We start from the raw sequence: 25696 nt of genomic DNA on the forward strand, positions 1-25696 counted from the left end.
TTAATGGTGTTAAATTTGCAAATGAATTTTAGTTCTGCTGTTTCTCTTTGAAGTCTGTTTCTGAAGTTTTTTTGTTCAATGATAGTGACTTTTAAATCTGTAATAGAATGACCAGGGAGATTGAAGTGTTCACTTACAAAAGCCAGTATGTTACCATTCCTGATGTCCGATTTGTGTCCATTGATTCTTTTGCGGAGGGACTGTCAGGTTTGGCAAATGTACATGGCAGAGGGGCATTGCTGGCACATATAACAGTGGATGTGCAGGTGAATGAGCCCTTGATGGTGTGGCTGATGTGGTTGGGTCCTCTAATGGTGTCGCCAGAGTAGATATGGGGACAGAGTAGGCAACGAGGTTTGCTACAGGGATTGGTTCCTGGGTTGGTGTTTCTGTGGTGTGGTGTGTAGTTGCTGGTGAGTATTTGCTTCAGGTTTTTTTTTTTTTTTTTTTAATGGAGATATCCCATCTCCTAGAACTGAAAGGGACCTTGAAAGGTCATCGAGTCCAGCCCCCTGCCTTCACTAGCAGGACCAAGTACTGATTTTGCCCCAGATCCCCAAGTGGCCCCCTCAAGGATTGAACTCACAACCCTGGGTTTAGCAGGCCAATGCTCAAACCACTGAGCTATCCCTGGGGGGTTGTCTGTAAGCAAGGACTGGCCTGCCTCCCAAGGTCTGTGAGAGTGAGGGATCATTTTCCAGGATAGGTTGTAGATCGTGGATAATGTGCTGGAGAGGTTTTAGCTGGGTGTATGTGATGGCCAGTGGTGTTCTGTTATTGTCCTTGTTGGGCCTGTCCTGTAATAGGTGATTTCTGGGTACCCGTCTTGTTCTGTCAATCTGTTTCCTCACTTCCCCAGGTGGGTATTGTAGTTTTACGAATGCTTGATAAAGATCGTGTAGGTGTTTGTCTCTGTCTGAGGGGTTGGAGCAAATTTGGTTGTATCTTAGGGCTTGGCTGTAGACAATGGATCCTGTGATGTGTCTTGGATGGAAGCTGGAGGCATGTAGGTACCTATAGCGGTCAGTAGGTTTCCGGTATAGGGTGGTGTTTATGTGACCATCACTTATTTGCACTGTAGTGTCCAGGAAGACATAGAAACTGATAGAAGACACTTATATATTCAAAATGTGAGAGGCAAAGTTTGAGGGAGGGAGGGGGGTGGGAATGTCTGTACAATATTTCACCGCATTCAGTCTCCTGGCTGGAGCAGTAATGTAGCCCTGCACAGGGCGCCCAGAGGATTCAGGGGGCCTGGGGCAAAGCAATTTCGGGGGCCCCTTCCATAAAAAAAGTTGCAATACTCTAGTAACATGTATTTGGAAATGTAAAAAATAACTAGTGAAATACATTCAAAAATTAATTTGTAATAATTTGAACATACACAAAATACATTATTTAAAAACATTAAATGCTTTAATGGTATGTATACATTTGCAATTACATAACGGGCTGTTGCTGGGTGATGGTGATAGTTGGGATGGGGTCGGGGGGGTGCCCGGCCCCAGCCCCTTACCATGCCACTTACCCCCTCTCCCAGAGCCTCAGCACACCGCGTCCAGGAGCGGCCCCAGACAGCGTTGGAGCCACCGCACTGCAGCACGCCAGGGCCGCTCCCGGATGCGGCGCGCTGAGACGCCGGGGGATGGGGGAAGACGGAGGCGTGGGCAGCCTCTGATATACTCGTGGGGGCCCCTGCGGAAAATGAGCACTGACTGGGATCAGCCCTTACAGTCTTCACTAGGATGGCACTTGGGCTCAGCATCCCCTTCTCCCTCAGGTATCTCATCAGGCGAGACCATTTTCTTCAGGTTACCTTCACTCCGTACTCATGCTCTGGGGTATCCTTGACCAGTACAGATGTTGGTTCAAGGCTCTCAGTGGTATCAGCACAGAGATCAAGGCCACTATGTGGATTCGGAGAGAGGGTATTCATCTGTGGCAGAGTACCACTGCATCCATAGCTTCTCACAGAGGGCAGCTCTGGAGTCTGTAGATCTGGTGGACTGAAGACATCTGGCTCAGCATCCTGGTTAGGAAACTGAGAGGCCCCTTTTCTACAGCTCTTAGGCTTGCCCATTGAGGTACTGGGCTTTGCTGCAGTGCCCCTCTTTGGCTGGATATGGCATGTCTTTGCACAATTCCCTGGGTTACCACAAAAGTCTGAGTACCCTGTTACTCCAGCAGAGGGGTGTGCCTGTGGAGCCTCAAACATTAAGGAGGAAATTTGCAGACTGTTTCCGACACACTCCTCCCACATGGAGGAAACCACGATTATCATCCCGGCTCTGGAAGCTGTGGGCAACATGGTGCTGCTTCTGACATCTCTTGAAGCCTGTTGACACGGTGCTTTCAAACTGTGGAGACACCTGAGGGGCCAAACAGAGATGATGAGTCACCCTCTCTGAAGGAAAACATTTTTTCATCATACTCCCTACTTTCTTCACAAGGCAACCACTATCTACCCTACTCCCGACCCCTGCTGCATGTCTTTCTTGGTTCGAGAGCTGCCATTTTATTGCTTCCTTGGCAGGAAGTCCAGTCTAATGAGAGAGTTTGTGGCAAAGGAAATCACACTCACTATTCAAATGAGTGAGAAAAACTGGAAGCTCACATATGCTTTTAAAATACAGTTCTACTCTGAAAAGTGACTATATATAAATGCACCTCCTTCCCTAGATATATTCCAAGTCTTGTTTGCTTATTCCAGTGATAAACTAAATCAACTGCTATGTCTCTCTCTTATTATATAGCTATACTGTTTTAATTCAGTGGGGACTGCACAGGAAGCCAACACAGTGGCTCCCCAAATAAGAACATCCTGGCATACATTTGAAACAGGGAAAGCTATGGATTTGAAGATCCTATTCCGTCTCCAGCAAAGCTGCAAGCCTTGTTTTGTCCGGCTGGGAGCCTGGAGATCACAAGGATACCAAACAGGTAAAAGCCCTCTGAGGGGGGGGGGGGTTGTCCGTTGCCAAAAGGTTGTCTAAGGAGACAAGCTGACAAAAAGACTCTGCTGAGGAGTCTTTAGGAAGTTAAATCTACCAAGATTCCCATGTGAAAGACGCCTTGATGTCCATAGAGTCAGTTTATTATTTTAAGATCTATTTTCTCTGAAATGCTTTTGTTCAAAATAAATATTTTTAAAAGGCTGTTTGGTAACTGGATACCACAGACATTGTCCAAGAGGGAGGAAACTGCAAGTACTGAATATAAGTCAGACCTGGTGAGGAAATCAGAATCGATACACAGCGGATGGCCACTCTCTATGGATAGTAATTCCATGCTCTAATAAGAATATAACAGTAGGGATCTATTATCGACCACCTGACCAGGACAGTGATAGTGACTATGAAATGCTAAGGGAGATTAGAGAGGCTATCAAAATAAAGAACTCAATAATAGTGGGGGATTTCAATTATCCCCATATTGACTGGGTACATGTCACCTCAGGACGAAATGCAGAGACAAAATTTCTCAATACTTTAAATGACTGCTTCTTGGAGCAGCTGGTACAGGAACCCACAAGGAGAGAAGCAATTCTCGATTTAGTCCTAAGTGGAGTGCAGGATCTGGTCCAAGAGGTAACTATAACAGGACCGCTTGGAAATAGTGACCATAATATAATAAAAAGAACAGGAGTACTTGTGGCACCTTAGAGACTAACAAATTTATTAGAGCATAAGCTTTCGTGGGCTACAGCCCACTTCTTCGGATGCATATAGAATGGAACGTATATTGAGGAGATATATATACACACACATACAGAGAGCATTAACAGGTGGGAGTTTCTTACCAATTCTGAGAGGCCAATAAGACAACTCCCACCTGTTCATGCTCTCTGTATGTGTGTATATATGTTCCATTCTGTATGCATCCGAAGAAGTAGGCTGTTGCCCACGAAAGCTTATGCTCTAATAAATTTGTTAGTCTCTAAGGTGCCACAAGTACTCCTGTTCTTTTTGCGGATACAGACTAACACGGCTGCTACTCTGAAACCAGTCATAATATAATAACATTTAACATTCCTGTGGTGGGAAGAACACCTCAGCAGCCCAACACTGTGGCATTTAATTTCAGAAAGGGGAACTATGCAAAAATGAGGTTAGTTAAACAGAAATTAAAAATTACAGTGACTAGAGTGAAATCCCTGCAAGCTGCATGGACGCTTTTCAAAGACACCATAACAGAGGCCCAACTTAAATGTATGCCCCAAATTAAAAAACACAGTAAAAGAACTAAAAAAGAGACACCGTGGTGTAACAACCATGTAAAAGAAGCAGTGAGAGATAAAAAGGCATCTTTTAAAAAGTGGAAGTCAAATCCTAGTGAGGTAAACAGAAAGGAGCATAAACACTGCCAAATTAAGTGTAAAAATGTAATAAGAAAAGCCAAAAAGGAGTTTGAAGAACAGCTGAAAGGTAATAACAAAATGTTTTTTAAGTACATCAGAAGCAGGACTCAGAAGCAGGACCCCTGGACGATCGAGATAAAAAAAGGAGCACTTAAAGATGATAAAGTCATTGCGGAGAAACTAAATGAATTCTTTGCTTCAGTCTTCACGGCTGAGGATGTTAGGGAGATTCCCAAACCTGAGCCGTCCTTTGTAGGTGACAAATCTGAGGAATTGTCACAGATTGAAGTGTCATGAGAGGAGGTTTTGGAATTAATTGATAAACTTAACAGTAACAAGTCACCGGGACCAGATGACATTCACCCAAGAGTTCTGAATGAACTCAAATGTGAAATTGCAGAGCTATTAACTAAGGTTTGTAATCTGTTCTTTAAATCACCTTCTGTACCCAATGACTGGAAGTTAGCTAATGTAACGCCAATATTTAAAACGGGCTCTAGAGGTGATCCCGGCAATTACAGACTAGTAAGTCTAATGTCAGTACAGGGCAAATTAGTTGAAACAATAGTAAAGAATAAAATTGTCAGACACATAGAAGAAGAACATAAATTGCTGGGCAAAAGTCAACATGGTTTCTGTAAAGGGAAATAATGTCTTACTAATCTATTAGAGTTCTTTGAAGGGGTCAACAAACATGTGGACAAGGGGGATCCAATGGACATAGTGTACTTAGATTTCCAGAAAGCCTTTGACAAGGTCCCTCACCAAAGGCTCTTACATAAATTAAGTTGTCATGGGATAAGAGGGAAGATCCTTTGATGGATTGAGAACTGGTTAAAAGACAGGGAACAAAGGGTAGGAATAAATGGTAAATTCTCAGAATGGAGAGGGGTAACTAGTGGTGTTCCCCAAAGGTCGGTCCTAGGGACAATCCTATTCAACTTATGCATAAATGATCTGGAGAAAGGGGTAAACAGTGAGCTGGCAAAGTTCACAGATGATACTAAATTGCTCAAGATAGTTAAGACCAAAGTAGACTGTGAAGAACTTCAAAAAGACCTCACAAAACTAAGTGATTGGGCAACAAAATGGCAAATGAAATTTAATGTGGATAAATGTAAAGTAATGCACATAGGAAAAAATAACCCCCACTATACATACAATATGATGAGGGCCAATTTAGCTACAACTAATCAGGAAAAAGATCTTGGAGTCATCGTGGATAGTTCTCCGAAGATGTCCATGCAGTGTGCAGCGGCAGTCAAAAAAGCAAACAGGATGTTAGGAATCATTAAAAAAGGGATATAGAATAAGACGGAGAATAACTTATTACCATTGTATAAATCCATGGTATGCCCACATCTTGAATACTGCGTAGAGATGCGGTCTTCTCATCTCAAAAAAGATATATTGGCATTAGAAAAGGTTCAAGGAAGGACAACTAAAATGATTAGGGGTTTGGAACAGGTCCCATATGAAGAGAGATTAAAGAGGCTAGGACTTTTCAGCTTGGAAAACAGGAGACTAAGGGGGGATATGATACAGGTATATAAAATCATGAATGGCGTGGAGAACGTGAATAAGGAAAAGTTATTTACTTGTTCCCATAATATAAGAACTAGGGGCCACCAAATGAAATTAGTGGGCAGCAGGTTTAAAACAAATAAAAGGAAGTTCTTCACACCGCACACAGTCAACCTGTGGAACTCCTTGCCTGAGGAGGTTGTGAAGGCTAGGACTATAACAGGGTATAAAAGAGAACTAGATAAATTCATGGAGACTAAGTCCATTAATGGCTATTAGCAAGGATGGGTAAGGAATGGTGTCCCTAGCCTGTTTGTCAGAGGGTGGAGATGGATGGCAGGAGAGAGATCACTTGATCATTACCTGTTAGGTTCACTCCCTCTGGGGCACCTGGCATTGGCCACTGTCGGCAGACAGGACACTGGGCTGGATGGACCTTTGGTCTGACCCAGGACGGCCGTTCTCATGTTCGGGGCCCAGTCTAAGAGTGGGAAAATTGTGTGATTCCATCCCAACATAGGTGATGGCTTGAGGTCTGAGAGCTGAGCAGCGATGCACTCAAGAGACCAGGGGTGCAGTTAGCTCAGTAACTGTGACACTACTTATTAACTGACTACTCCTCAGACATAGCCAAATAAATCCATTGTAAATTTGGAAATTTTCCATTGTTCCTGGTACACACAGATTCTGCCTCCTCTCAGCAACTGTTTTACTCACTGTTTTAGAACCCATACAACTGATGCCTGAAGTATATTTAAAATCCTCTGCTTTAAAAAAGTCAACGAAAAGACATTTAAAATCTAACAAAGATAACTCCAGGTCTCTGGGGCTGGTGGAGTGTTTCATTCGAGTTTGAAATCTTGCCCCTTGTGGTTGCTTTCTTAAGCTTTGAGACTTAAGTGTTATTATTTAGCAGAGCTGCCTGAGGTGATGGCTTCTACAAAGACAGGCAGTGGGAACACTGCAGCACCTTTAGCTGAACACAGAAACTTTTAACGTTAGATATCCCAGTGTATTGTGATGATAATGCAAATCGTTAGACACACACACAAAAAAAGGGCAGCTTAAATTATTTTTCTTGCAATCCATAAAAAAACCTGGCCAGGCCGGTCAAATATTGGCCAGGTGGTAACTTTACCCCCCAGACCATGATTGTGGGTGAAGGGGCCCTTTTACTGCATATCTCAGCAGAAAGGCTCTGTCCCGACCCCAAAGAGCTTCCAGGTTACAGCTGAGGTCTGTACAGCACCTAGCACAAAGGGCTTGTGGTCCTTGACTAGAGCTCCTAGGTGCTCCAGTGATAGAAATAAGAATTAATAATCATGTGACAGGAGTTGGGGAGTGCATGGAGTGAGGAAGGGCCAGGGTGACAGCAGTATCATCACCCTCCTGGGGCAACCATCACTAAGAATAGGGGATTTTTTTAATGATGCACAAGCTCATCCAGGTCAGTTCTGCTCTTGGATAAGAAGAAAGTCCCTGATAGGTGAAAAACATTTGTCTGTCAGCCTGACCATAGGAGTCACCCCAGGGATTGAGAAAACCACAATCACAGAAATGTGAAAGATCTGGTTCACTATTAAATCACACAAAGTGCATCCCATCTTACCTCTCTCAGCCAGTGTAGGATTGTATCCTAGAGTATTATCCAGTGCTTTGTGCAGGCCTGTTTTAACACCCCCTCTCCCCTTTAGGAGACTAATCCACTAATACATCTTTTCACAGTCCTTTTCTCCCCTGGCCCTTCACATGTATGTAGAAAAACAATCTCAGTTCCTTCTCACCTACTCGGGTCCCAGCAGGGGGAGACACTCACTCACATACAGAAGTCTCTGCTTCCTGCAATCCAATAGTCAGATTCAGATCCGTCACCATCAGAGTCCTCTTTATGAGGAAATGAGGGGAACGGAAGAGGAGACAGTGATGGAGCCAGAGGGGAGGAGTCAGGGGAGGGAATTCCCAGCCTCCAGCTGGTGTCAAAATTCCATGGGGGAAGGCTGTCAGTTCAGGAAATCCCACCCCACAAGCATGTCACTTAACAGAGGAGGTTTTTCTCAGACTGTTTTGCTTACTTCTCACTCCTCTAGTAAGACACTGCTTGTCTCTATTCACTGTGCTGTTTCAGGATTGCTAATGTCTCCTGATGCAGTCAGGGTCATGTTAAAACCAAGCAGTAAAAGTGCATACTCAAAAAAGGCAGCAGAAAGGTTTAAAGAGCTTGTTTTGGTGCAAACAAGTTGGTTTCCCTTTTCTTGCTGGTTAAAAGCGACAGCCCTGGTGGCTGTAAACTGCTGATTCATTGGACATAGGAGTCCAAGAGCAGGTCTGTGTTGTGCAGATTCACAGATTTTAAGGTCTGACTTCCTGCAGAATACAGGCCACTGAACTACCCAGTAGCTCCTGTATAGAGCCCAATAACTTGTAGGACAGAACTTATCTGTTTGGACACTCACAGTGGCATGGTGCAGAGTTAGAATTTCAATTTAGAGATGCAATCAGGGAGGCAAGGATGAATGAGCCTTATGCTTTTGATCCAGTGCAGGCAGAAGAACTGGAAACAGATGAGCTCTCTGTGCAGAGACAGACAGAGAACACATAGTGCAAAGCAGAAACACTAAATACATCTGAGGTCTTGGGAGGAAAACTTCAGCAGGCAGCAGTGTGTGTGGTGGGGAGAAAGCAGCAGAGGGATGCTGTGTATTTGCGTGGAGGGAGGATGGTGTAATAGCAGGAACCCAGGAGTCCGAGCTCCTGGCCTCCTCTGCTATAAATACTAGAGAACTCCCACTGGATGCAGGAATGGAACAAAAGAGTCCTGACCACCAGACCCCTGTTCTAACCACTAGATAATTGTTCCCCACAGCACTCCCCACAGAACCCAGCAGTCGCCACTCTATCCCATTCAAACACAATCCCTCCAGATAGTGGCAGCAGAATCCAATAGTCCTGATACACTTGCTCCAGACACTATATTGCTCCAAACACTATATAGCTCTCCATCACTGTGCTTGGAACAGAATCAAGGAATCCTGACTCCTACTTCCCCCCACATCCCAGGCTCTAACTACTAGATCACACTCCCCAAAGGCTGGCAATAAAACCTAGGATTGGGCCTAGGTAGGTTTGTAAACTCTGTCAGATGAACAGCTGTACCTAAGAGTTTATAAGCTCTGCTGGCACGTACAAGAGGCCCTGTATATGAGCAGCCATCCCATGCCAACGGTTCACTGTACCGCTGATGAGCGCTCACTCTCCTCTCAGCCCAGACACACAGACAGATGGTAATTAGTGTCAGCCCTTTCCATGGGGCTGTTCCTCTGTCCTGGTGTAGATGGCGACAAGATAGAGTATCAGAACCAGTGACACAGTAGCTCCTATCTTCAGGAAAGACAGAAAGAGGATTAAAAATAATCTGAGAGTAGCCCATGGCCTTCCCTTTCATCTGTTCACTTGTCCCAACCACATAATAGTCATTCTAATACATGGTCACTAACAATAAGTGTACTAATAAATTATAATAAATCAAAGAAAACAGTAAAGATAATAACTAGTCTAGAATAACAAACAAGATTAAAGTGATGGGAAAGATCAGAATGAACAGTAAATACTTTACTAATATTAAATTCTTACTAAGAAGTATAATTGCTAATGGTGAGCAATAAAAATAATGAGGGTAATTCTCAGAATAATTAATAGCTCTTATTTCTACTGGGAATGTCTCCTTCATTCAAAAGTAAAATGTCATTTACAACTACTCTAATAATCCTAATAAATCATTAATGATCACAAATAGTAAGACAAATCTGGCTAGTTTCCCAGGCAGTGAGGAAGCTCTGGGCCCCGTGCGGGGATGAGGCAGCTCTGGCAGAGCTAGGAAAGAAACAAAGCAAAACACTGACTCAACCGTTCCTGGGACTCTGAGGCCGTGGGGTTCATGCACTGAAACCCTGCACTGTAACAGGGACCAGAGAATCTTTATCCCCAGTAACAGTCACACTTGTAGTTACAGCAGCTAATGTGGAATAATGGCCCTGTAACAGGTTGTGCTCACCACTGTGGCACCTCCTGCTGATTGCTCCGGGAATTAACTCCGTCCATCAGCAGGGTGCCCTCCTCTTGTGGTGTCTCACTCTCAGTCACTGCTTCTCCACCATCTCCACTGTCTGTGCGGACCGGCTTCGCTCCCAGACAGCATCCTCTTCAGGGCATGGCCCTCCGGCTGTGCGCCAACTCCGTTGTATCCCCCCCTTCAAGAGGAACCGGCAGTCCTTCACCTGGCCTTTCATTGCAGTGGCGAACTGCAGCCCCTAGTCCATCCTTCACTCAGGGGCAAACTGCAGTCCTTTGGCTGGCCACTTCCTTTGGCGGCCAGTGGGGCAAAGAAGGGGGGGGCAGGCCCACCCACTACTCTGGGCCCCACCCCAGGGACCGTCTAGTTGGCAGCCGCTCACTGCCTCTCCTTCCCCTCTGCCACTACCTGCTTTCACTTTTTGGTGACAGTAATGTTCATCCATTTGGGTACATCCATTTGCAAACAGACTGTTAAGGAGTAAGAAAATTAAGTTTGTACAGAATAAATCTTCCCAGGCAATCTGAATTGCTTTTTAAAAACTAGAAGTTCAAAATTAGTGGATGAAATAAATGCAGCAGAGATCATGTATTTAGATTTTTTGAAACAAAAATTATATTGGATTTCATGAAAACTTAATTACAATGTCTTAGACAAAAATATTATCTTATGGTTGGAAGACAGGCTAAAAGACCATAAACAAAAGTAATGATAACCAGTACCCAGTAGGGTACCACAGAGATCAGTGCAGAATCTAGTCTTTAAAATTTAAAATTTACATTAATGATCTGGAAAGGGGAGTAAACATCAGGTTAGCAAACCTGGTAGATAATACTAAATAGGGAATAGCTGCACATGATCAGGATGGTGAGAGTGACTGTGAAATGCTGAGGGAGATTCGAGAAGCTATTAAAATAAACAAACTCAATAATAATAATGAGGGATTTCAATTATCCCCATATTGACTGGGTACATGTCACCTCAGGACGGGATGCAGAGATAAAGTTTCTTGACGCCTTAAATGACTGCTTCTTGGAGCAGCTGGTCCTGGAACCCACCAGAGGAGAGGCAATTCTTGATTTAATCCTCAGTGGAGCACAGGATCTGGTCCAAGAGGTGAATATAGCTGGATCACTTGGTAATAGTGACCATAATTAAATTTAAATATCCCTGTGGCAGGAAAAACACCACAGCGGCCCAATACGGTAGCATTTAATTTCAGCAAGGGGGACTACACAAAAATAAGGAGGGTAGTTAAACAAATTAAAGGGTATAGTGCCAAAAGTGAAATCTCTGCAAGCTGCGTGGAAACTTTTTAAAGACACCATAATAGAGGCTCAACTTAAATGTATACCCCAAATTAAAAAACATAGTAAGAGAACCAAAAAAGAGCCACCGTGGCTAAACAACAAAGTAAAAGAAGCAGTGAGAGGGAAAAGGGCATCCTTTAAAAAGTGGAAGTTACATCCTAGCGAGGAAAATAGAAAGGAGCATAAAACACTGGCAAGTGAAGTGTAAAAATGCAATTAGGAAGGCCAAAAAAGAATTTGAGGAACAGTTAGCCAAAGACTCAAAAAGTAAAGCAAGTTTTCTTTTTTAAGTACATCAGAAGCAGGAAACCTGCTAAACAACCAGTGAGGCCACTGGACGAGCGAGGTGCTAAAGGAAAGATTAATAAGACTGGGAGTATTTAGCTTGGAAAAGAGACAGCTAAGGAGATATGATTGAGCTCTATAAAATCATGACTTGTGTAGAGAAAGTAGATAAGGAAGTGCTGTTTACTACTTCTCATAACACAAGAACTAGGGGTCACCAAATGAAATTAATAGGCAGCAGGTTTAAAACAAAAGGAAGCATTTCTTCACACAACACACAGTCAACCTGTGGAACTCCTTGCCAGAGGATGTTGTGAAGCCCAAGACCATAACAGGGTTCAAAAAAGAACTAGAAAAATTCATGGAGGATAGGTCCATCAATGGCTATTAGCCAGGGTGGGTAGGAATGGTGTCCCTAGTCTCTGTTTGACAGAAGCTGGGAATGAGCGACGGGATGGATCACTTGATGATTGCCTGTTCTGTTCCTTCCCTCTGGGGCACCTGGCACTGGCCACTGTCGGAGGACAGGATACTGGGCTAGATACCTTTGGTCTGACCCAGTAGGGCCATTCTTATGTTCTCCCCGCAGATTTCTTTACTTCCCTGCATCCAGACTCCCCCGCTTGCTGAGCCCTAACCACCTTTACCTGGACCCCCCTGCAGAGTCCCATTGCCCCTGCACCTAGAACCTCCCCAACAAGCCTGTGCATCCAGATCCCCCATGCACCCAGCCCCGCACTGAGTCACCCGCACCCAGTTTGGTCCACACAGAACCTTCTCACTTCACACCAAGCCCCTCTACAGATGGATTATGCTGGGCTGAGGCTGCCTGCCCACAACTGGTGCACCTGGCACAGAGGGGCAAGACCCTAGGGTCTTTCTGGGGCAGGCCTAGCCCTTGTGCTATGTCAGGGTTGGGTGCAGCCTCACTGCTGAGTTTCTGGGAAGCAGGGGGGGGCTGCAGGGTGATCTCCCACGTCTGTGCCGCCAGTAGCCTGTGCTCCTCCTCAGTCCTCACGGCCATGCAGGAGCCTCCACATTAAAAATTCTGCAAATTCTCCACAATAAATAAAATATTGTGCACAGAATTTTTATTTTTTGCCATAGAATTCCCTTAGGAGTACAGTATACTGCATCCCCTGCTAGGCAGGCTGTACTAATTTAATTATACTGATAAAATTAAAATGGTACGTTTGTGTGGAGAGACCAGCCTTTTCTTAAAATTCCCCACCACTGCAGCAACTATTGGAACACTAGTGTAGACCGGCTGCCTGACAGAGATATTTATCCACATCATCTTGACCTGTTGTGACAAAATTCAGGAAAAGAAGGGACTACTGGGGGCGGGGCAGGGACCTTGAAGTGCAGAGAATTTTTCAATACATCTGGTATATTTTAACCCTTCCACTGTAAGTGCTCTCTTTGTATATGAGGGGCTGAGCTGCACACACACTGATATTGAAAAATTGTACATCACAGTCAGGAACATCATCAACTTCAAGACATCAGTCTATCGTTTTATCTCCTAGGGCTGCAATTAACTCCCGAGATTAAAATCCTGTAATGAACTAAACCAAGCCAAGCCATTCCCGTGTGCAATGAGTTTATTTGGTGCCCTGCCCGCTGGGAGACGCCATTGCCCAGCCTGACTGGGTACGTTTTCCACACAAGCAAGGGGGGGGGGAAGGAAACATTTAACAGGGTTGCGATTGTAGCGTCTGGTAGTGGGGGAGGTCATATCCAGGTGCTGCTGGCCGGGACCGTCAGCGGCATCGACGACGGATGAGCCCGGGGCGCCTCACTCAGTACCAACGAAACGCCGTCGGCCCCGGGAGCTGCAGGGCGGATCCCCGGTGACCCCTGAGCCACTCCGCCCGTGCACCTCCCTCCCTGGGTCTCACCTGCCCCCGCAGGGCCTGGCCCGGTCCCCCGCGCTCTCCATCCTCACCCCCGCCGTTGCCATGGGATCCTGGCCACTCGCGCTTAGCCCCGGTCGCCGCCGCTGCCCTTAGCAACCGCACCCGGCACTGAGGACCTGGAGCATTCATTGGCTGGTGCCTGGAAGGGGTGGGGCAGAACCCACACATGCCTATTGCAAGGTGGCCGTGGGATCACCCCCTCTTGGCTCGTGCACCCCGGCGGCGACTGTGCAGCGGAGGCTCCAACGAGGCGGGGCTGCGGAGGTAGCTCAATGGCCGTGCGGGGAGGGGAAACAGGCTGGACACAGAGACCCCAGCGTGGGCAGCTGGAGCAGTCTGCGAAAAGCGCATCCCACCCCTACAAAGAGAGCAGGGCCCAGGCGGCAGTGGGGAGGGGCTGTAAACCCAAGACGAGGTATGGGGAGAGCGGGCCAACTGGGAAGGATACGTCCGGGGATCAGTATAGAAAGTCTCTTGGAGAATAGGAACCTCTCAGCCACGCCCCCACCCATCACTATCCAGTACTGACTGATCTTCCGCCAGGCTAGACAGCACTCCGGGGGGAAGCATCTCTCTGCAGCACCAAACAGTCTTAGCCTACAGTATAAGTCCTGGTTCTTCTCTTTATCCTGTCACTGATCTCCCAACTAGGCTCAGCAATGCCCGTTGATTTTGGAGCCAGCAAAGAGGGATTTCAGTTATTGTGCCCCTCAAGTCAAAGGCAGCGTGTCCTTTTTCCAAAGGGATGAGCACTGACTGGGATCAGCCCTTACAGTCTTCACTAGGATGTCACTTGGGCTCAGCATCCCCTTCTCCCTCAGGTATCTCATCAGGTGAGACCGTTTTCTCCAGGTTACCTTCACTCCGTACTCATGCTCTGGGGTATCCTTGACCAGTACAGATGTTGGTTCAAGGCTCTCAGTGGTATCAGCACAGAGATCAAGGCCACTATGTGGATTCGGAGAGAGGGTGTTCATCTGTGGCAGAGTACCACAGCATCCATAGCTTCTCACAGAGGGCAGCTCTGGAGTCCGTAGATCTGGTGGACTGAAGACATCTGGCTCAGCATCCTGGTTAGGAAACTGAGAGGCCCCTTTTCTACAGCTCTTAGGCTTGCCCATTGAGGTACTGGGCTTTGCTGCAGTGCCCCTCTTTGGCTGGATATGGCATGTCTTTGCACAATTCCCTGGATTACCACAAGAGTCTGAGTACCCTGTTGCTCCAGCATAGGGGTGTGCCTGTGGAGCCTCAAACATTAAAGGAGGAAATTTGCAGACTGTTTGTTTCCGACACACTCCTCCCACATGGAGGAAACCACGACTATCATCCCGGCTCTGGAAGCTGTGGGCAACATGGCGCTGCTTCTGACATCTCTTGAAGCCTGTTGACACGGTGCTTTCAAACTGTGGAGACACCTGAGGGGCCAAACAGAGATGATGAGTCACCCTCTCTGAAGGAAAACATTTTTTCATCATACTCCCTACTTTCTTCACAAGGCAACCACTATCTACCCTACTCCCCACCCCTGTTGCATGTCTTTCTTGGTTCGAGAGCTGCCATTTTATTGCTTCCTTAGCAGGATGTCCAGTCTAATGAGAGAGTTTGTGGCAAAGTAAATCACACTCACTATTCAAATGAGTGAGAAAACCTGGAAGCTCACATATGCTTTTAAAATACAGTTCTACTCTGAAAAGTGACTATATATAAATGCACCTCCTTCCCTAGATATATTCCAAGTCTTGTTTGCTTATTCCAGTGATAAACTAAATCAACTGCTATGTCTATCTCTTATCTAACAGTGAGCTGGATTCTGTTCCTTCCTGTGCATCAACAAAATTGTTTACAAAATTTCAGTGAGTTCCACTGAGGCTGTACTGGTTTCTCTAAGGGCAGAATTTTATTTGCAGGACCTTTATGACAGATGATGATGCATAAGTAGTAAAGAACTATGTAGATTCTTGGATCCCAGATTGAGGTTGCAAGACTGTCAGTCACACAAAAAAATCTTACTGATAAAGTGATCCTATTTACTTATTTATATTTGTGGCACTCCAGGACTTTCACTGCACTGTAGCAGTGTCCACATGGGATGTTAGTGCACAGCAAGCTACAGAACTCTAAGATATTATAAAAGGTAAACAACTTTGTAAGTCTCCAGTCTCTGTCATGCATTCAAATCCTGAACATTTCCTAAGTCAAACAGAAAAAAAATGGCAGATCCCTGTTCCACTGTTTGAGAATAAATACATCTCTATCATAATCCTTTAATAAACATGATTCCACAATCTTTCCTATTAACTCCCTTTCATTACTGGGTTCTGATAGAATCTTTCCATTTCCTAATATATCTCACTTTCTCCTAGCACCGAGGGGAACCCAGAAACCTAGGTACTAGTTGTGATTGTTGTGGAGTTGCTGTGTATTCAAAGAATACTGATAGGCAACCTAGTTATTGAGAGACTTTATATTATATAGCTATACTGTTTTAATTCAGTGGGGACTGCACAGGAAGCCAACACAGTGGCTCCCCAAATAAGAACATCCTGGCATACATTTGAAACAGGGAAAGCTATTGACTTTGAGGATCCTATTCTGTCTCCAGCAAAGCTGCAAGCCTTGTTTTGTCCGGCTGGGAGCCTGGAGATCACAAGGATACCAAACAGGTAAAAGCCCTCTGAGGGGGAGGGGGTTGTCCGTTGCCAAAAGGTTGTCTAAGGAGACAAGCTGACAAAGAAAGACTCTGCTGAGGAGTCTTTAGGAAGTTAAATCTACCAAGATTCCCATGTGAAAGACGCCTGGATGTCCATAGAGTCAGTTTATTATTTTAAGATCTATTTTCCCTGAAATGCTTTTGTTCAAAATAAATATTTTTAAAAGGCTGTTTGGTAACTGGATACCACGGACATTGGTCCAAGAGGGAGGAAACTGCAAGTATTGAACATAAGTCAGACCTGGTGAGGAAATCACAATCGATACACAGCGGATGGCCACTCTCTATGGATAGTAATTCCATGCTCTAATAAGAATATAACAGTAGGGATCTATTATCGACCACCTGACCAGGACAGTGATAGTGATGATGAAATGCTAAGGGAGATTAGAGAGGCTATCAAAATAAAGAACTCAATAATAGTGGGGGATTTCAATTATCCCCATATTGACTGGGTACATGTCACCTCAGGACGAAATGCAGAGACAAAATTTCTCGATATTTTAAATGACTGCTTCTTGGAGCAGCTGGTACAGGAACTCACAAGGGGAGAGGCAATTCTCGATTTAGTCCTGAGTGGAGCGCAGGATCTGGTCCAAGAGGTAATTATAACAGGACTGCTTGGAAATAGTGACCATAATATAATAACATTTAACATTCCTGTGGTGGGAAGAACATCTCAGCAGCCCAACACTGCGGCGTTTAATTTCAGAAAGGGGAACTATGCAAAAATGAGGTTAGTTAAACAGAAATTAAAAGGTACAGTGACTAGAATGAAATCTCTGCAAGCTGCATGGACGCTTTTCAAAAAGACACCATAACAGAGGCCCAACTTAAATGAATGCCCCAAATTAAAAAACACAGTAAAAGAACTAAAAAAGAGCCACCGTGGTTTAACAACTATGTAAAAGCAGCAGTGAGAGATAAAAAGGCATCTTTTAAAAAGTGGAAGTCACATCCTAGTGAGATAAATAGAAAGGAGCATAAACACTGCCAAATTAAGTGTAAAAATGTAATAAGAAAAGCCAAAAAGGAGTTTGAAGAACAGCTAGCCAAAAACTCAAAAAGGTAATAACAAAATGTTTTTAAAGAACATCAGAAGCAGGACCCCTGGACGATCGAGATAAAAAAGGAGCACTTAAAGATGATAAAGTCATTGCGGAGAAACTAAATGAATTCTTTGCTTCAGTCTTCACAGCTGAGGATGTTAGGGAGATTCCCCCTGAGCCGTCCTTTGTAGGTGACAAATCTGAGGAATTGTCACAGATTGAAGTGTCACTAGAGGAGGTTTTGGAATTAATTGATAAACTTAACAGTAACAAGTCACCAGGACCAGATGACATTCACCCAAGAGTTCTGAAAGAACTCAATTGTGGAACTATAAACTATGGTTTGTAACCTGTCCTTTAAATCACCTTCTATACCCAATGACTGGAAGATAGCTAATGTAACGCCAATATTTAAAAAGGGCTCTAGAGGTGATCCCGGCAATTACAGACTGGTAAGTCTAACGTCAGGACAGGGCAAATTAGTTTAAACAATAGTAAAGAATAAAATTATCAGACACATAGAAGAAGAACATAAATTGTTGGGCAAAAGTCAACATGGTTTCTGTAAAGGGAAATAATGTCTTACTAATCTATTAGAGTTCTTTGAAGGGGTCAACAAACATGTGGACAAGGGGGATCCAGTGGACATGGTGTACTTAGATTTCCAGAAAGCCTTTGACAAGGTCCCTCACCAAAGGCTCTTACATAAATTAAGTTGTCATGGGATAAGAGGGAAGATCCTTTGATGGATTGAGAACTGGTTAAAAGACAGGGAACAAAGGGTAGGAATAAATGGTAAATTCTCAGAATGGAGAGGGGTAACTAGTGGTGTTCCCCAAAGGTCGGTCCTAGGGACAATCCTATTCAACTTATGCATAAATGATCTGGAGAAAGGGGTAAACAGTGAGCTGGCAAAGTTCACAGATGATACTAAATTGCTCAAGATAGTTAAGACCAAAGTAGACTGTGAAGAACTTCAAAAAGACCTCACAAAACTAAGTGATTGGGCAACAAAATGGCAAATGAAATTTAATGTGGATAAATGTAAAGTAATGCACATAGGAAAAAATAACCCCCACTATACATACAATATGATGAGGGCCAATTTAGCTACAACTAAGATGGAGAATAACTTATTACCATTGTATAAATCCATGGTATGCCCACATCTTGAATACTGCATAAAGATGCGGTATTTTCATCTCAAAAAAGATATATTGGCATTAGAAAAGGTTCAAGGAAGGACAACTAAAATGATTAGGGGTTTGGAACGGGTCCCATATGAGGAGAGATTAAAGAGGCTAGGACTTTTCAGCTTGGAAAACAGGAGACTAAGGGGGGATGTGATACAGGTATATAAAATCATGAATGGTGTGGAGAACATGAATAAGGAAAAGTTATTTACTTGTTCCCATAATATAAGAACTAGGAGCCACCAAATTAAATTAATAGGCAGCAGGTTTAAAACAAATAAAACGAAGTTCTTCACACCGCGCACAGTCAACCTGTGGAACTCCTTGCCTGAGGAGGTTGTGAAGGCTAGGACTATAACAGGGTTTAAAAGAGAACTAGATAAATTCATGGAGGCTAAGTCCATTCATGGCTATTAGTTCAGGGCCCAGGCAAGAGTGGGAAAATCGTGTGATTCCATCCCAAGAGAGGTGATGGCTTGAGGTCTGAGAGCTGAGCAGCAATGCATTCAAAAGAGACCAGGGGTGCAGTTAGCTCAGTAACTGTGACACTACTTATTAACTGAATACTCCTCAGACATAGCCAAATAAATCCAGTGTAAATTTGGAAATTTTCCATTGTTTCTGGTACACACAGATTCTGCCTCCTCTCAGCAACTGTTTTACTCACTGTTTTAGAACCCATACAACTGATGCCTGAAGCATGTTTAAAATCCTCTGCTTTAAAAAACTCAATGAAAAGATATTTAAAATCTAACATAGATAACTCCAGGTCTCTGGGGCTGGTGGAGTGTTTCATTCGAGTTTGAAATCTTGCCCCTTAGGGTTGCTTTGTTAAAAAGCTTTGAGACTTAAGTGTTATTATTTAGCAGAGCTGCCTGAGGTGATGGCTTCTACAAAGACAGGCAGCTCCCACAGAACAATTGCACGTTTGCTTAAAAAAAAAAAACACAAAAAAAAAACCCACCTTGTATGTCATGATAAAAGTATCCTAGGACCGAATGACCAGAAACCCAATAACCCAATTCCCCCTCAACAATATTTAGGTCTGTTGGAAGAGCTGTGTGAGGAAAAGCAGAGGATTAAACACACATAAAAATGAAAAGGAGGGCAGAGTTAAAGTGCATAGCATATTTTTGAAGAAGTAATCTATCTAGATATTTGCACTATGCTCTTCACCTTAGTATCTGCCTGAAGCCTGCTTTATCACCCTGCCTTGAATTTCTAGTAGGGAGAATCTATTTGCCAGCTTACTTCAGGCCCAACATTTTCTTTTGATTGAAACCAAGTAATAACACCTTAGCAACATTTATCAGAAAAACAGAAATATTTAAGTTTTGTTATCATCAATAAAAACCTGTTTTTAAAGAGTTCATTGTGGTGTTGACAATTCAGAAAAAGAGCATTGACCTAAATGAAGCATAACAGTAAAGCTGAGCAGTGTTGTTCAATCAAGATTGAAATGCAAGACATCAACAAAACGTATGAGCAGTGAAAAGCGAACATGATTTTGAAAAAGGTTTAATAAATACAATTTATCTTGGTAGTGCTCCTTTATCATGTTGGAGAGGGGGTTATTGGTCTCTCAACTTTATAAGAATTTTTGAAATCAGCTGTCTCTCTTGTTGTTGACTCTTGGTTTGTAGTTTATGTATTACTGCTAAACCCTTTGAAAACAAACACATCCTCTCCCCACTTTCCCACCAGGCTTGATCTTCAAACAGACTCACACTGACCTCAGGCATGTACTAGTTTGTTTCCAAGCAATACACTGGTCTTTGGAGCAGACAGCATTTCTCACCAAATGGCTGGCTAATGCAAGAAGCAACCCCCTGTTCCTTACCACACTGAATCTCTGGAAGTAGGCCTCATCACCTTGCATCAAATACTCTGCCTTTCAACCATATACATTACAAAGTATAACGTCCATTTTAACCCAACATTTAACTCCATCCCACAGAGACCGGAGATCCTCTGTTTATTTGTGTAAATTTGACTACAGAAATGCAAGCTATCAAAATTGAGATGATTAAAAAATGCCTATTAAATAAGAGAACCACAGTTAAGATGCAGACTATTTTTTTTTATCATAGTTGAGCAGGAAGGTGTCACATTTAGTTGCTGGAGGGTTGAGAGTTACACCACCAATTTGAAATAGTTGCTTTATTTCAAAGTATCAAATCCAATACAGAATAAAACTAAAAAGTAAGTATTCTACTTTCCATTTCCAAGGTTTTCAGTTACCGTAAAAACCAAAAAGAATCTCCCTCTCATATGGATTCCATCCAACCTTTTCATGCCACCATGCTAGTTCACAAGACAGGGAATTCTGTTTTACCAGCTGGCAGCCACCATAACCCATTCAGATGTGAGCACTCCAATCTGCAATACAACTTGGACTGCTTGTGACTGCAATTTGAAGCAACCCAAACACCATAACCACCTAGAGAACAAAAAAATTAATAAGGGTGTGTGCGTGCTATACATGCCCAAGATCCAGTCCAAACAGCTCTTTGTTAAGATCTGTGGAAGAAGGCTGAGAACAATTGCTATAAGAAACTAAGGGAAGGAAACCTGCACCTACCCATGAGATGGAGGCATTCTGGTCTAGAGGTTTGGTAGAAACATGTCTTGGGTTCTCAGCCAAAGGCAGTGGAGATCCATAGTGATGTGTAGGCCCCTCTCTTGGAGTTTCAAGGAACCGCAGTTGTGCCTTGCGGGCCTGGCGGATGCATTTCTTCTTTGGAGGCATCAAAAGGTGTGAGAAAGTCACTAAGAAACCTCATGATGCCTGGTGGAGCCAGTTAGGGGAAGAGGAAGGAGATGACAAACTGCACCCAAATCTGCAGAAAGCAAATGGGGATGTGAAGCCATCATACAAGTCTGGCAACTTTTTTTATTTATTTATTTATTTATTTTTTAGGGAATAGACTTCTGATCACTCAAAATTCTCAGGAAAATTTTTTAATAAAAACTGAAAATATACATGTTTTATAGTATATACACACACAAATCCATACTCCATCGAGGACACAATCATTAGACCTTTCTGGCTGCTATACAAGATATAGTCCATAGTGTGCACCTCTCTCATGGACTTGTTTTATTGGGGCATCCTCTGCACTGCGAATATATCCAGCGCCATCTTGCTGCTGGGAAGAGCTTCACTAAACAGCAGCAGCAGCATGGAACTGACAATTCCTGCCAAATTCACTGCTGCAAGGAGATCTGTATAGTGAATTAAACTGAACAGAATCTTGTTAATTTACTGATTGCAAAGGTCAGAGCAACAGTAGAAGCACTGCAGCTGTATCTAGACTCCAGAAGATGACACTGCATTTGGTTATGTTTACACTTTGTTCACGTTTAGTTGATTTACTTTGCAACCATAAGTAGTAAAAGGCTTCTTTAAATTAAAGTTTAAATGTACTTGAAACATGTCTTAGGCCCCCACTGTTGTCAGGGAAAGCAACCTCCCTCACAGTGGCAAGTGGACTTTTCAACCCAACATTTTTCATTGGAACACCAAACACATCCATATTTTAATTATAATTTGTAATGTGGGTTGCTCCTGAAAGCCTCAGACAGAACTGGGGCTCCATGTGCTGGATACTGTACAAGCTCATAGGAAGACAGTCCTTGCCCCCTAAAGAGTTTACAGTCTAGTTTAAGTCAAGACACAAGTAAGCTTTTCAAAATTAATAGGAGGGAGGATGAAGGCAACTGTAATAAGAACGAATGTTTAAATAAACTGGCTATATTCCTCACATGATGGTTCCCAGTTAGCTATTTTTAAAGAACCGTTATACATTTCTTTAAAAATATATGAATGTGACACATGTAGCCACCTATGTCATAGAGTTACACAATCAAAGAAATGTAGGGCTTGAAGGGACCTCAAGAAGTCATCAACTGCAACCCCTGACGATGAAGCAGGGCCAAGTAAACCCTAGACCAGTGGTCTCCAATCTTTTTACACCCAAGATGACGTTTTGAATTTAAGGGCAACCCAGGATTTACTCCACCCCTTCCCCGAGGCCCCGCTCCACTTACTCTATACCCGCCCCCCCCATCACTCACTCTCCCCCACCCTCACTCACTTTCACCGGGCTGGGGTAGGGAGTTGGGGTTCGGGAGGGGTGTTCACAGTTTGGGAGGGAGCTCTGGGCTGAGCCTAGGGCATGGGGTTGGGGTGCAGGAGGGGGCACCAGTCTGGGGTGCAGGAGGGGGTGCGGTTGTGGGCTCTGGGAGGGAGTTTGGGTGTAGGAAGGGGTTCTGGGCTGGGGCAGAGTGTTGGGTGCAGCAGAGGGTATAGGATGCTTGCTCTGGGAGGGAGGTCAGGACTCAGGGTTGGGATGTGGCCTCCTGCTGGGTAGCACTTACCTCCAACGGTTGGCAGCGCAGCGTGGCTGCCACTGTGGCAGGCTCCCTGCCTAACCCAGCCCCACACCGCTCCCAGAAGGGGCCAAGGTGTCCCTGCTGCCCCTGGGGTGGGGGGGCCCGGCAGCACATGGCTCCACGCGCTGCCCCTCTCTGCAAGCACCACCCCCACAGCTCCCCATTCTTAGCCAATGGAAGCTTCGGGGGCTGTGCTTGCAGGCAGGAGCAGCGCACAGAGGGAGATCCCTGCCCCCTCAACCCCCACGCCACACTGGCCGCTTCCAGGAGTGGTGTGGGGCCAGGGCAGGCAGGGAGCCTGTCTCAGCGGCAGCCCCACTGTGCTACCAGAGATCGCAATCGACTTGGAGGTCCTCTAGAATCAACCAGCCGATTGCAACCACTGCCCTAGACCATCCTTGACAGGTCTTAGTCTAAAATCCTCCAATGATGGGGATTCCACAACCTCCCTGGATAACCTGTTCCACAGCTTAATTACCCTTAATAGTTATAAAGTTTTTACTAGTATTTAACCTAAATCTTCCTTGCTGCAAATTAAGCTCATTACTTCATGTTTTACCTTCAGTGGACATGGATAACAATTGACCACCATCCTCTTTATAGCAGCCGTTAACATATCTGAAGACTTATCAGATCCCCCCTCAAGGCTTCTTTTTTCAAAAACTAAACATGCCCCCTCCCCCCTTTGAATCTTTCCTCATAGGCCAGGTTTTCTAAACCTTTTATCATTATTGTTGCTCTCTTCTGGACTCTCTCCAATTTGTTCAGATCTTTTCTAAAGTGTGGTGCCTAGAACTGGACACACTATTCAAGCTGAGGCCTCACCAGTGCTGAGCAAAGCAGGACAATTATCTCCCATGACTTGCATACGACTCTTGTTGATACATCCCAGAATATTTGCCTTTTTCCACAGCTGCATCGTATTGACGACTCATATTCAATTTGTGATTCACTGTTACCTTCAGTTCCTTTTCATCAGTAATACCACCTAGCCAGTTTTTCCCCACGTTGTAGTGGTGCACTTGATTTTTCCTTTGTAAGCGAAGTACTTTACATTTGTCTTACTCGTATTTCATCTTGGAGAATTCTGCAATTAGTCAAGGTTGTTTTAAATTCTAATCCTGTCCTCCAGAGTGCTTGCAACCCCTCCCAGCATGGGGTCATCTGCCAGTTTTACAAGCCTACTCTCCACTCAATTATCCAAGTCATTAATGAAAATATTCAATAGCAGTGGACTCAGTTCTGACCCCCATGGGACCCCCTTAGACACACCTTCCCATCTTGACAGCAAACCATGGATAACTATTCTTTGGTTGCAAGACTGTACTCATTTATGCACTCCATTTTATAATAATCTCATCTAGACCACATTTCCCTAGTTTGCTTATCAGAATGTCAGGTGGAACTAAAATGAAGATATAGAACATCTATAGCTTCCTCCCTATCCACTGGGCCAGTAGCCCTGTCAAAGAAAAAAGTGAAGTTGTTTTGACATGATTTGTTCTTGACAAATCCATGCTGGCTAGTCCTTATAACCCTATTATCCGCCACATGCTTACGAATTGATTGCTTAATAAGTGTGTTCTAGTATCTTTCCAGGTATTTAAGTTAGAGTGATTGGTTTATAATTCTCCAAGTCTTTTTTTAAAACATAGGTATTAGGTTTGCCCTTCTCCAGTCCTCTGGGACCTTCCCTGGCCTCTAGGAATTCTCAAAGATTATTACTAACCATTCAGAGATTGGTTCAGCTAATGCCTTAAATACCATGAAATGAATACAACATGCCAACCTGAATACATCTAGCTTATCTAAATATTCTTTAACCTGTTCTTTTCCTATTCTGGCTTGCATTACTTCCCCCTTGTCGTTACCCAATATAATTAATATTATCTGTTCACCATTAACCTATTTGGTGAAGACTGAAGCAAACTAGGCAATAAACACATCAACTTTCTTAATATTCAGTTATTAGCTCTCCTTCCCTCCTAAGTAAAAAACCTACACTTTCCTTTGTCTTTCTCTTACTGTATTTAAAGATCCTCTTCTTACTGCCTTTTATGTCCCTTGCTGGGGTGTGTATGTATATACTTATATAGCCAGCTACTTTATATACCCCCACCCTCCCAGTAGCTAGCTAGACACATATATACACATACATGCACAAACCCAGCCCCGCTCCACCTCGGGCCCCAGCTCTGCTCCTAACCACGGCCCTAACCATGGCTCTGCTCCGCCACCCCCACCCTGCCCCCTTTCCCCTGCCGGCTCGGGAGAAGGGGCAGACAGGGGTAAGGGGAGGCACAACCCTGCAAAGTTTGGGGACCACTGCTCTACATACACACATTACACACAAGCCAGTGCTATCTCCCCCTACGCCCTACCCCCCAGCCCGCAACCAGTGGGCTCTTCTCACACACCGACCCACCCGGCAGCGGGCTATACCCCAGCACAGCCGAGGCTCGGGAGCGGGCTGTGCGCACACAGAGGTTACTCAGCCATCGCTAGCGGGCCGGTTCCTCGGCCTGGCTGGGGGCTGGGATGGGAGCTGGGAGGGCAGCGCAGGCACCAGGGGGCGAGAGGCGCAGGGGCCACCGGCTAGGGGCGAGGCACGACCAGCCCGGGGGAGGGCGCAGCGCTGGAGCCCCCGCTCAGAGGAGGGGACTTGGGCAGGGCTCTGCCCCGAGACAAGCGCCCCCCTGCGGCCCCCGCGTCCGCCCCGCCCGGGCACCTCAGGAAAGCCGCTGCTCCGCGCAGAGCCTCGCGTCCTGTCCAGCCCCAGCTCCTGCCGGGGTCACCAGTGTGTCGGCACCGCCGGGCGCGGCCGCTCATTGGCCAGTTCCGCTCCCGGATGGAACGCTCTGCCCCCCGGCCCGATCGCTATTGGC

General features: G+C 44.8%; 1 protein-coding gene across 9 annotated transcripts; it reads right to left on the reverse strand.

Annotated features, from left to right (window-relative positions):
• Positions 1 to 1394: 1394 nt before the first annotated feature.
• Positions 1395 to 25681, reverse strand: RHNO1 (RAD9-HUS1-RAD1 interacting nuclear orphan 1). Of its 9 annotated transcripts, XM_065584488.1 has the most exons (6): positions 25540 to 25681; positions 20998 to 21256; positions 7666 to 14879; positions 6245 to 6362; positions 5691 to 5752; positions 1395 to 2369 (listed from the first exon to the last, which is right to left on the reverse strand). In XM_065584488.1, the coding sequence occupies exons 2-3, from the start codon at positions 21163 to 21165 to the stop codon at positions 14175 to 14177; spliced, it is 873 nt and encodes a 290-aa protein (XP_065440560.1). In that variant the 5' UTR covers positions 21166 to 21256; positions 25540 to 25681; the 3' UTR covers positions 1395 to 2369; positions 5691 to 5752; positions 6245 to 6362; positions 7666 to 14174. The 9 variants fall into 9 exon arrangements, with proteins under 9 accessions (XP_065440560.1, XP_065440571.1, XP_065440547.1 ...); XM_065584499.1 differs by lacking the exon at positions 5691 to 5752; XM_065584475.1 differs by lacking the exons at positions 5691 to 5752; positions 6245 to 6362 and adding an exon at positions 23637 to 23898 and having other exon boundaries at positions 25540 to 25647.
• Between the last annotated feature and the right edge of the window lie 15 nt (positions 25682 to 25696).

The sequence above is a fragment of the Chrysemys picta genome, chromosome 1 (genome assembly GCF_011386835.1).
Source record: "Chrysemys picta bellii isolate R12L10 chromosome 1, ASM1138683v2, whole genome shotgun sequence".
NCBI lineage: Eukaryota > Metazoa > Chordata > Testudines > Emydidae > Chrysemys > Chrysemys picta.

What these genes read in the sequence shown, in the direction of transcription:
- RHNO1 (XM_065584507.1), bottom strand. Translation starts at nt 21,165, where the DNA reads ATGCCTCCAAAGAAGAAATGCATCCGCCAGGCCCGCAAGGCACAACTG. An exon ending in AGAATGCCTCCATCTCATGG is followed by an intron (nt 14,880 to 20,997) that starts GTAGGTGCAGGT and finishes TTGGCCCCTCAG; the next exon opens with GTGTCTCCACAGTTTGAAAG.